This window comes from Mobula birostris, chromosome 13, assembly GCF_030028105.1.
Source record: "Mobula birostris isolate sMobBir1 chromosome 13, sMobBir1.hap1, whole genome shotgun sequence".
Lineage (NCBI taxonomy): Eukaryota > Metazoa > Chordata > Chondrichthyes > Myliobatiformes > Myliobatidae > Mobula > Mobula birostris.
The window spans coordinates 85,185,645-85,198,650 of NC_092382.1; the positions used below are offsets into that span (position 1 = coordinate 85,185,645).

General features: G+C 44.3%; 1 protein-coding gene across 1 annotated transcript in view; it reads left to right on the forward strand.

Moving 5' to 3' along the window:
• The window catches only part of LOC140208031 (uncharacterized), a 150,501-nt gene that overhangs the window by 44,405 nt on the left and 93,090 nt on the right, over positions 1 to 13,006 (forward strand). Inside the window, exon 2 of the mRNA XM_072276560.1 lies at positions 633 to 1,461. Within this exon, the coding sequence (XP_072132661.1) occupies positions 1,039 to 1,461 (423 nt within the window). The 5' untranslated portion in view covers positions 633 to 1,038. The remainder of the gene's footprint in view (positions 1 to 632; positions 1,462 to 13,006) is intronic.

The following is a 13,006-nucleotide window of genomic DNA, read 5'->3' on the forward strand; positions in this document are numbered from 1 at the left end:
TATGGTGTTAAAACTGTGGCACTTTAAGTTAGTAATACATGAAAGAAAATTCCAGCTGCACGTTAACAAAGGCTATTCGTGTGAGAGTGTTTCGGTTACTGTGGGGCCAGGCACCCATGTAGCTCAGTGGGAACAGGGAATAATACCAATGGAGAGAGTCAAATTGAGCCAGGTCACAGATTGGGGAGGGTAGAAACATAGAAAAAAAACTACCCCATAACACGGGCTCCCTGGCCCACAAAGCTGTGCCGAATATGGCCATACCTGAGAAATTACCTCTAATTTTCTGAGCTCCATATACCTGTCCAGGGGTCTCTTAAAAGGCCCTATTGTATCCACCTCTGCCACCGTTGCCGGCAGCCCATTCCACACACTCAGCACTCTCTGCGTAAAAAAACATACCCCTCACATCTCCTCTGAACCCATTCTCATAGAGACAGAAAGAACATCAGAGAATTTGATGATCATTCCAGATACCAGCACTGTGCCCAGTTAGAAGATGATTTCTCTCTCCAACTTGGGTTGAACCTCACTGTAACAGTGTGATGTCAGATCACACCTTGACAACCCAAGTGATCTCATCTGAACTGTTGTCCTACACCCACTGATAGATTTTGTAAATCTTTTTACAGGTTAAAAGTGACAAGGAATTTGTCTATGGGAATCTCGAACATAACACGCCTGATTTGCTGTCTTGGTCCAGATATTTAACAAGTGGAGCAAGGGATTCACTCAATCATCCTTCCTGCTCAGCCTGTGGGGAGGGATTCACTCGATCATCTGACCGACTGGCACGCCCGTCATTTCACAGGGGGGAACCCGTTCATCTGCTCAGACAGTGGGAATGGATTCAGTTGGTCATTTCAACTGAAGGTACATCAGCAAGTTCACACTGGGACAAGGACATTCACCTGTTCTGTGTGTGAGAAGGGATTCAGTCGGTCTTCCCACCTGTGGACACACCAGTCAGTTCATACTGGGCAGAGGCTGGTCATCTGCTGAATTTGTGGGGAAAGATTCACTCGGTCATCTGACCTAATGGCTCACCAGCGAGTTCACACTGGAGAGCAGCTGTTCACCTGCTCAGACTGTGGGAAGGGATTCACTCGGTCATCCACCCTACTGAGACACCAGTCAGTTCACACCGGGGAGCGGCCATTCACCTGCTCAGACTGTGGGAAGGGATTCACTTGCTCATCTAAACTGAAGGTACATCAGAGAGTTCACACTGGAGAGAGGCCATTCACCTGCTCAGACTGTGGGAAGGGATTCAGTTTGTCATCTCAACTGAAGATACATCAGCGATTTCACACTGGGGAGCGACCGTTCACCTGCTCGGACTGTGGGAAGGGATTCACTTCGTCATCTGAACTGAAGGGACATCAGCGATTTCACACCGGTGAGAAGCCGTTCACCTGCTCAGACTGTGGGAAGGGATTCACTCGATCATCTGACCTACTGGTACACACGTCAGTTCATACTGGGGAGAGGCCGTTCAAATGCTCAGACTGTGGGAAGGGATTCACTCAGTCATCTAAACTGAAGGTACATCAGAGAGTTCACACTGGGGAGAGGCCATTCACCTGCTCAGTGTGTGGGAAGGGATTTGCTCGGTCATGTCAACTGAAGGCACATCAGAGAGTTCACACCGGGGAGTGGCCGTTCACCTGCTCAGACTGTGGGAAGGGATTCACTTACTCATCTCATCTGAAGGAACATCAGCGAGTTCACACTGGGGAGAGGCCGTTCACCTGCTCATACTGTGGGAAGGGATTCAGTCGGTCATCCCACCTACTTGTACACCAGTCAGTTCACACTGGGGAGAGGCCGTTTACCTGCTCAGACTGTGGGAAAGGATTCACTCGGTCATTCCACCTACTGAGACACCAGCGACTTCACACTGGGGAGAGGCTGTTCACCTGCTCAGACTTTGGGAAGAGATTCTCTCAGCCAAATCAACCAAATGTGCATGACTGCGTTCACACTGGGGAGAGGCCGTTCCCCTGCTGTGAATGTGGGAAAGGATTCACTCAGTCATCTCACTTTATGTAACTCTCCCTTCAGCTAGCAGCTTAATATAGGGGGTGATAGCCCCCCAGCCCAGCCAAACTTAAGAAATCTCGTTTGGGTGGATGCTGCGTGATGTCTCCTCTGTTACAAATCGGTACCATGAAATAACAAATGGTAAACAATATCTGATTAAATGATTGAACTTTATAATTCTTACTTTGACTGAGGCTGAGGAACTGGTGTAGGGGACAGGGTTTCAGATTTCAGGATCATTGGGATCTCTTCTGGGGCAGGTGGGACCTGTACAAGAGAGACGGGTTACACCTGAACTACAAGGGGACCGGTATCCTTATGGGGAGGTTTGTTAGTGCTATTGGGGAGGGTTTAAGCTCGATTTGCAGGGGGATGGGAACCAGAGTGCCAGAGCAGATAGTGGAGCGGGGGTGAAAATAAATGATGTTAAAAGCTCATGCAAAGCCACAATTAGAAGGGTTGTGAATAGTGGAAATAATCTCCTGAGGTGTGTCTATTTCAATGCAAGGAGTATTGTGTGGAAGGCAGACGAGCTGAGGGCGTGGATTGACACATGGAATGACGACATTATAACCATTAGTGAAACTTGGCTGCAGGAGGGATAGGACTGGCAGCTTAATGTTCCAGGGTTCTGATGTTTCAGACGTGATAGAGGCAGAGGAATGAAAGGTGGTGGGAGGTGCAGGTGGTAGCATTGCTAGTCAGGAAAATGTTACAGCAGTGCTCAGGCAGGACAGATTAGAGGGCTTGTCTATTGAGGCCATATGGGTGGAGCTGGGAAACAAGAAAGGTATGGCCACATAAATGGGGTTGTATTATAGACCACCCAATAGTCAACGAGAATTGGAGGAGCATATCTGCAGAGAGATAGACAACTGCAGGAAGCAAAAATTAGTGATAGTAGGGGATTTTAATTTTCCACATACTGATTGGGTCTCCCATACTGTTAAAGGTCTACACAGGTTAGAGCTTGTAATATGTGTTCTGGAAAGTTTTCTAAATCAATATATGGAGGTACCAACTAGAGAGGATGCAATATTAGATCTCCCATTCGGAAATGAGTTAGGACTGGCGACGGGAGTGTGTGTAGGGGAGCACTTTGGTTCCAGTGATCATAACACCATTAGTTTCAACTTGATCATTGATAAAGATAGATCTGGTACTCGGTTTGAGGTTCTAAACTGGAAAAAGGCGAAATTTGAAGAAATGAGAAAGGATCCAAAAAGCATGGATTGGGACAGTTTGTTCTCTGGCAAGGATGTGATTGGTAAGTGGGAAGCCTTCAAAGGAGAAATTTTTGAGAGTGCAGACTTTATATGTTCCTGTCAGGATTAAAGGCAAAGTGAATAGGAATAAGGAACCTTGGTTGTCAAGGGATATTGGAGCTCTGATAAAGAAGAAGAGAGAGTTGTATGACACGTATAGGAAACAGGGAGCAAATAAGGTGCTAGAGGAGTATAAAAAGTGCAAAAAAAAACTAAGAAAGAAATCAGGAGGGCTAAAAGAAGACATGAGGTTGCCTTGGCAGTCAAGCTGAAGGATAATCCAAAGAGCTTTTACAGGTATATTAAGAGTGAAAGGATTGTAAGGGATAAAATTGGTCCTCTTGAAGATCAGAGTAGTCGGCTATGTGTGAAGCCAAAAGAAATGGGGGAGATCTTAAATGGGTTTTTTGCGTCTGTATTTACTAAGAAAACTGGCATGAAGTCTATCGAATTAAGGGAAACAAGTAGTGAGATCATGGAAACTGTACAGATTGAAAAGGAGGAGGTGCTTGCTATCTTGAGGCAAATTAGAGTGGATAAATCCCCAGAACCTGACAGGGTGTTCCCTCTGATCTTGAAGGAGACTAGTGTTGAAATTGCAGGGGCCCTGGCAGATATATTTAAAATGTCGGTATCTACGGGTGAGGTGCCGGAGGATTGGAGGATGGCTCATGTTGTTCTGTTGTTTAAAAAAGGATCTAAAAGTAATCTGGAAAATTATAGGCCGGTAAGTTTGACGACAGTAGTAGGTAAGTTATTGGAAGGAGTACTAAAAGATAGGATCTACAAGTATTTGGATAGACAGGGACTTATTAGGGAGAGTCAACATGGCTTTGTGCGTGGTAGGTCATGTTTAACCAATCTGTTAGAGTTTTTCGAGGAGGTTACCAGGAAAGTGGATGAAGGGAAGGCAGTGGGTATTGTGTACATGGACTCCAGTAAGGCCTTTGACAAGATCCCACATGGGAGGTTAGTTAGGAAAATTCAGTCGCTAGGTATACATGGAGAGGTGGTAAATTGGATTAGACATTAGCTCAATGGAAGAAGCCAGAGAGTGGTAGGAGAGGATTGCTTCTCTGAGTGGAGGCCTGTGACTTGTGGTGTGCCACAGGGATCAGTGCTGGGTCCATTGTTATTTCTCATCTATATCAATGATCTGGATGATAATGTGCTAAATTGGTCCAGGTGCAGGTCAGTAGGACTAGGCAGAAAAATGGTTCGGCAGAGCCAAGAAGGGCCAAAAGGCCTGATTCTGTGTGGTAGTGTTCTATGGTTCTATATGGTTAGTGAAGTAAACAAAAAAAAAGGGCCCACTCTCTCCATTCGCATCTTCTCATCTCTCCACAACAAAAGACCACGAAAATCCCTCTTCCAGACTCACAAGAAAGAACATTTCTCTCATTGGATGACCCCGCACTCCAAGACCCTGTTATCTCCAGTCATAACCTAAACATTGCTGCTACAGAGAAACCATTACCTCAGCAGTGAAACACTGCACAGAGGCCGTTACATTAGCAGTGGAACCTTACAGTATGTTACACTTGTGACACACTGCCGGGTTCACACTGGGGAGAAAGTTTCAATAAGCTGCATGCTGGATATTTGTCCATCACAGTTGCTGAATGCAATTTTGAGAGTGACTGTTGGTGCTGAACTCTGCAATTATTGCTGCTGCTCCCCACACCCAGTTCTGCACCCTGGTCACTGGGCATGGGAGGAGTTTCTTCTGCTGCATATTCACCTTTAGTGGAACTGGAGTTTAATATTCTGGATCTGAGACAAATAAATCAGTTTATTTTAAACTCTGTCTCTGGTACTTGATGAATTTATAACACACCTAGTGTACAGTAGAGAGTCGACTCAGGCCAGCTGGACCCTGCCAGTGATTCAGTTCCATGACGGTCAATTTAAATCCTGCCCTGTTGTTCATCTCTCGCTCTCCCTGTGTTTATGGGTTCCGAACAGTCACCACTCTGTGGGTGAAGAGGCTTCCCTTGAATTTTCTGCAGACTGAAGAAGCCGAGCTGACTGCAGTTCTGTCTGAGATGTTCTTCGCCCTGAAATCTCTGGGCTGAGGAAGAATGGCATTGGTCGTTAACCTCCATAATGACGACTCATTTCCACATTGTGGGTCATTTTTCCTGCTTCTAAAGGGTTGTTAGAAAACACCACTGTCCTCTAAAGACTGAAAGCAGAATGGGAAACCATCCGTTGGATGTTCAATGAAGCAGGGTCAGAAACCAGAGGCAGGTCTGCACAGGGCAGAGTTTGGGGATCTTGACGACGGTCGGGGTAAGAACGTATGATGAGGAGAAGGGAATCAGCAGTGGGGCGTGGCAACGCATGACAGAGTAACAACATTTGGAAGCTGACTGAGAGAGAAAATCTTTCAGTTGTCTGACTGATCACACAAACAATGCCTGTGGTGAGGTGCTCCACTGGTTGAGGAACGTGTGTGTGGGGAATGGTTTTATCTATTGAGGGAGTTGTTCCTGCTTGTTTATCCTGTAATATTATATCTGGATGGTTATTATGGATTGTCCTATCTGAAATAATGTATTGATTATCATATAATTTGTAATATTTTGACTCTGAACTGGATCAGGCTTGAAATCTGATGCCTTTATGAAGTGATGGAGGGCCTTCATGAGTTTGTATTTTAAAGCAAGATTTTTGTGAATATTATTTGCCATTTGATTGTACCTTTGCAAGTAATCAGATTGAGTTAAACTGCTGCAGGATCCTGGAATGTGTTGGATTGTGTCTGGTTTCTCTTGGCATTTTCTGCACTTACTGCCTTGTTTTTATATGATTATGAAGACACGTAGTCCTCTTTTATTGTCATTTAGTAATGCATGCCTTAAGAAATGATACATTATTTCCTCCGGTGTGATATCACAAAACACAGGACAAACCAAGACTGAAAAAACTGACAAAACCACATAATTATAACATATAGTTACAAAGAGTGTAACAATACCATAACTTGATGAAGAAATCAGTGAGCACAGTAAAGTTCAAAGTTTCTCAAATGTCCCACATCTCACACAGACAGGAGAAGGAAGAAAAACTCTCCCTGCCATGCCGATCACAATCTGACTCTGAGTCATCCGAAAACTTCGAGCTGTGATCAGCTCTCTGACACCGAGTACTGAGCACCATCTCTGTCTGAACGATTCGACCTCCTCTCGGTCACCAAAAGTAGGCAAGGCCGGGGATTTTGAGGCCTACCCTCTGAAAGTTTCACGACCACACGGTAATGACAGCAGCAAATGGGCATTTCATAAATTTCTCCAGATGTTCCTCTGTGCTTTCACGTCCATTCTCCATCAAATCAGAGTTGTCCACGGCCCCTATTTAACAGATACAACATCATTTTTCACCGGAGGGCTGTGCACACGCCGGCGTGCCGCCATCTTCTCCTCCCGCCGTGTTCGTGCGTATTGCATGTATTCACATTTTTTTTTCCTTTTGTTAACCAGCTTGTCCTATATTTCTGCAAGGAACCCCTCTGTTTCTGGGAAGAGGTCTCCAACTCTCAGTCAGGTGCTCGAAGCTTCCTTGTCACCATCTCGTCTGCTCAGATCACTGGGATGTCTCCCATGGAGGGTCATACTCGTTCCACTGGTTAATGTTTTCTTCCATAGTGATGATTCATTTTTCTGAGTTGGCCCCTCATTTAAGTTTTCCGGTCTGTATTTCTTATCACGATGGCATAGACACACCTGGAGTGCTGAATTCTGTTCATTTTTGTTGAAAATATATACTTAGAAGTTTTATCTGACTTGTGTGATATTTTTTTCATGTGTGTTACTTCTCTTCCTCCTGTCCAAGGTAGTGTTAATCTAAGTGGGTTTGAGCGTAAATATCATTTCAGTTCTTATTTATCTTTAAATTTTACTGATTGAAATGGGACCAAGATATTTTTTATATAAAAAAAAGTCAATGTTGGTATTGATGAAATTGTTTATTGTCTTTGTTGTATTTGTTAACTATTGAGCTGTTTGGCAGGGTTTTTTTAAGCCTTGAACTAAATTTTGTCAAAGGTTTTCCCTATTTCGCACCACTTTCTATTTTCTTTGCTTGTGGATCTTCCAGGTATGTGGGTATCAACAGTCCCGATAAGGGGTCTTGGCCCGAAATGATGATACCCCTCCATAGATGCTGCCTGACATGCTGAGCCCCTCCAGCACTTTGTGTGTAGTTCTCTAGATTTCTACCATCTGCAGGTCCTCATGTTTCCCAGATACTTACATGCTTCTTGAAAGAACAAGCTGGTAGTGGGGTTGTGTGGATCTATTAGTAAAATATTAAATAAAATCATTAGAAAGAGGTGGCATAGGGTTGAAAGGTGTAGAATCTGTGGGTAGAATTAAGGAACAGCAAATGTCAAAAAAAAGCATCTCTGATGGGAATTGTTCCCCGGGGTGGGGTGGCGGGATTTTATTGAAAGGATGAAGATTGTATAAGGGGGCGAACAGGATGTTTGTCCCGGTGGGGACAGGAGGGGCTCATCTGTGGAAATGTCAGAGCCCACGGTGGTGGCGAGCAGAGGGATTCACCACATTGGGGGGCAAACACCGGCAGAATGTTAACCTGCAAGTGGGGACAATGGTCCGAGCAAAGTGACAATTATTTGGATTTTGTTGAGATTGTACCAGGAATATTGTGTAAAATCCGGCTCCCCACACTAACACGGGTTATACAGACCAAAGAACAAACTGCCAGAGGAACTCAGTGGGTCAGGCAGCATCTGTGGAGGGAAATGGACCGTCAACATTTCGGGCCAAGACCCTCCCTCTGGACTGAGAGTGGACGGGAAATAGTCAGAGAAAAGAGGTGAGGGGTGGGGACGGGGCAAGAGCTGGGGAGTGAGAAGTGTATCCAGGTGAGGGGGAGGTGGAAGGTGGAAATAGTAACAGGGGTGGGAGGTGAGTGGTTGGGGCAACACGGGGCTGCAGAAGATGGAAATTAATTCCACAGAGGATTAACAAAGAGGTTAGAGAGTATTTGTTACAGAGAGTGCAATGAAGATTTACCAGACTGATCCCTGGAGTGGTGGGGTCATCATATGAAGAAAGATCAAATGTGATTACCCTTTCATTTAGAGAATCGAGGACTGAGAGGTAAACACATTGAAATGCACTACATCATTACCGGTTGAACCAGGGATCCCAGTCTCTGAAAAAGGGGGTGGACTGTCCGGGACTGAGATGAGGGGAATTGTCTCCACTCCGAGGGTGGTGAACGTCTGTAAATCCCCACCACAGAGGGCGGTGAAGATTCGGTGATCGTCCTCACATAAAACAGAGGCCGGCAGATGTGAGGAGACTGAAGGGATCGAGGAAATGAGGATCGGACAGAAACATGTGGCTGAGATGGGAGAGCAGTCGCCATCTTGTTGATGGTTAGAGGGGCTGAATGGCCACCTCCTGCTGTTTCTCACTTGGTGTTTCAGTGTTCCTGTCCAGTGAGGCCAGAGGAATGTGAATAGAAATTAGTGTTTATAAACATAAGACTGATTTAAATGAAACCTGCACATTTCCAGTTTGCATCTGAATTGTGGGTCAGACCGGGATGGGAATCCAGCCCGTGACTCTCTGACCTGGAGGTGGAGGAAAAGGGAGAGGGAAGATATGGAGGGAAAAGGTAAATATGTATCTGGTGTAAATATGGAATAATGTGGGAAATGCGGTGGATGTGTCAGGCAGCGTCTGAGATGTTGTACTACTTACATAATTTAACTATTTAATATATATATATTCTTATTTCAAATCACAATTATTAAAATTTATTGCTATAAATTAGGTTATATTGCTGCCGCAGAGACAACCAATTTCATGACATATGCCGGTGCTATTAAACCTGATTCTGATAATTGGTATGGGAGACCCACCACCGGTCACCTGATCCCAGTTACCGCAGATCATAAAGCGAGATTGAAGCCTTTTCCATTTATTTGCATTCTTCAGAAATGACAACAGTTAAGTTTCCTTCTGTGATTCCAAAGTAGCTCAGTCTGTCTAATAGTGCCACACAATTAAAATGGAGAATTTGTTTGTTATCATCACGTACTGAGCTACAGTGTAAATCTTGCCTGACATACCATCCACACAGATTTATACATTACGACAGTACATTGAGCTGATATACGACAAAACAATAACTGTAACCAAGCATTATGGCTTCAGAGAAAGTGCAGTGCAGATAGACATATGGTGCAGGGTCACGGTGAGTTACATTGTGAGGTCGAGTCCATTTTATCGGACTGGAGACCATTCATTTAGCTTATAACCGCAGACAGGAAGTTGTCCTTGAGCCTGGTGTTACGCGCTTTAAGGCTTTTGTATTTCTTCCCCAATGGGGGAGCGGGTTTGCAGCAAGAATGTCCGGGTTGTGAGGATCTTTGAGTACCCGGCCTGCTTTTCCAAGGCAGGGGAAGTGCAGGAAGAGTCCATGGAGGGGAGGCTTGCTTCTCTGATGTTCTCTGCTCTCCAAAGTTCTCTGCAGTTCCTTGCAGTCATGGGCAGAGCAGTAGCCATACGAAGGCGTGAAGTATCGACAAGAAGCTCAGAGACCTCGGTCTTCACCCTGCCTTGTGTAGCTGGATCCTGGACTTCCTGTCAGATCGCCGGCAGGTGGTAAGAGTGGGCTCCCTCACCTCTGTCTCTCTGACCCTCAGCATACATACCCCACAGGGTTGTCTCCTTGGCCTCCTCCTTTACTCTCTGTATTCCCGTGACTTGTGTCACCACCCACAGCTCCAATCTGCTAATTAAATTTGCTGACAACACTACATTAATTGGCCTAATCTCAAATAATAACTTTCAATCAATCAAATGCCTCCTGACAGGGCTCGGTCCAAACAAACTTTTCACCCTTCTTCAGGAGATTAGTCAGAGGAAGAGCGATATCAGCAAAATTCTTACAGAACTTATGATAATATCCAACCATTCCCAGAAACCTTCTAAGAGGCTTCTTACCAGTTGGAATAGGAACTTCAGAAATTGCCTGAACAGGAGCCAACTTGCCTTGACCTACTACATAGCCAAGATAGGTCACAGTGCCATGGCCAAATTCACTCTTAGCTAAAGTTAACTCTAAGATTGGCCTGGGAAAGCCTGTCAAACAGCTTTTCTACTGCAGAGATATGCTCTTCCCAAGTGTCACTCCCTGTGACTAAGTCATCAATATAGGCAACTGTGTGTTCTAACCCTCGAATTACACAATCAATCATTCTCTGGAGTGTTCCTGGAGCATTTTTCATTCCAAGTGGCAAACCATTGTATTCATACCACCCAGAAGGTGTCACAAACACAGAAATTTCTCTACCTCTGTCCGTCCATGGAATATACCAATACCCTTTAAGCAGACCAATCTTTGTAAGAAATTTAGCTTTTGCAACCTTATCGATGCACTCATCCACCCTAGGTATAGGATAGGCATCTGTTTTCGTTATTGCATTTACCTTCCTATAATCAGTGGAAAATGTAACACTACCATCAGGTTTGGGCACAATAATGCTGGGTGAGCTCCAATCTGATGTTGAAGGCCTAATAATATAATTTTTCAGCATATATTCAATTTCTTGCTCAGCCAATTTACACTTTTCTACGTTCATGCCATACCTCTGTTGTTTAATTGGTTTGGCTTGACCAATATCTGTGTCATGTACTGTGACCATGGTTTGCTTGTCAAAATAAGGCTTTATCATATTTATGTGTACGACCTGTGTTAGTTTACGTCGGTCAGGTGTTTTAATAACATAATTCACATCATTACTTGGAGAGACTATTTCATACGGTCCATTGAATTTCGCCTGAAGTGGATTCGTCAACATTGGAAATAAGGCAAGCACGTTATCCCCCACCTGACATTTTCTTTTGCAAGCCAGCTTATCAAACCAACACTTCATTTTATTTTGAGAAATCTTTAAGTTTTGTCTCGCTGGACTACAGGCTTGGTGTAGTTTATTTTTGAACTTCAAAACATAGTCTAACAGGTTAACATGTACATCCCCATCAGTCCATTGTTCCTTTAACAAGGTCAAAGTTCCCCTCACTCTATGACCAAATAGAAGTTCAAATGGACTAAAGCCCAGTCTTTCCTGTACTGAGACACTTACTGTGAACAAAAGCAAAAAAGACAGTTTGCCTTCATCCAAGTCTTTTCCATTTTCTACACAGTATGTCTTAATCTTTGTTTTGAGGGTAGAATGAAATCTTTCTAAAGCCCTTTGTAATTCTGGATGGTATGCAGACGATGTAATTTTTTTAGTTCCCAGTTCATAAACTACCTGCTGGAACAATCCAGATGTAAAATTACTTCGTTGATCAGACTGGATTTCTCTAGGCAAACCAAATAAAGTAAAACAAAAACTGATAAGAGCCCTCCCCACAGTTTTAGCTTTAATATTTCTGAGAGGTATTGCTTCTGGGAACCTGGATGCAGTGCTCATAACAGTTAGCAAATACTGATGGCCAGCTTTAGTCTTTGGCAATGGGCCAACACAATCTACTACAGCTTTGGAAAAGGGTTCACTGAAAGTAGGTATAGGCCGGAGTGGGGCCACTGGGGTGAACTGATTGGGTTTACCCACAGCTTGACAAGTGCGACAGGTTCTGCAATAGGTCACAACATCTTTCCTCAAATTAGGCCAGTAAAATTCTTTCATAATCCTGCTTACAGTTTTATTCACTCCAAAATATACAAGATATTAAGAGGAGTAGATAGAGTGGACAGCCAGCGCCTCTTCCGCAGGGCACCACTGCTCAATACAAGAGGACATGGCTTTAAGGTAAGGGGTGGGAAGTTCAAGGGGGATATTAGAGGAAGGTTTTTTACTCAGAGAGTGGTTGGTGTGTGGAATGCACTGCCTGAGTCAGTGGTGGAGGCAGATACACTAGTGATGTTTAAGGGACTACTAGACAGGTACATGGAGGAATTTAAGGTGGGGGGTTATATGGGAGGCAGGGTTTAAGGGTCGGCACAACATTGTGGGCCATAGGGCCTGAACTGTTCTAGGTTCTCAATGGCCACCTAAGGGCATACTGTGGGGGAAAGTTAAAATTTCAGTCCTATAAACTTTAGGGACTACAACTTGGTGAACAATTGCCCATTCCTCACTCGCAGGTATAGCAGATGGCCTCCACTTCCTCATTAACACTCCATCCTTGAGATAATACCCTACTGGCACTTTCTTAATCTCATCATCTGAGAGAGCCCTTTCTTTTAAAGCTTCAATCTCAGGGTCTCAATTCTGTTCTGCTATAAACTCCTTCCTGGACAGGGATAAATCTTTCTCATCAGACTTAGTACCTGAATCCTGTTGAAACAATGAAGGCAGAAAAGACCCTTACAAGTCATCATAACCTGATGACCCGATTTTGGCTGTCATAGGTACCAGAATCATGCTGCACAGAACCGTCTCCATTGGCAGACTTTTTAGCCATACTTTGAGTTACTGTGCAGGAAGGATAAATATTAAAATCCATCTGTGGGTCATCAGTGGTTGGGTTAGTTGTCAACTGCACTGCAGGAACAACTTTACCATCTGCCCGGTCATTCCCTAACAGCAAAGTAACATCTTCAACCGGTAAACTGGAACATAATCTGATCTTAACAGGTCCTGAAACCAAACCTGACTGTAAAGTTACCCTGTGCAATGGCACAGAAACCATGCCACCCCCAATGCCTTT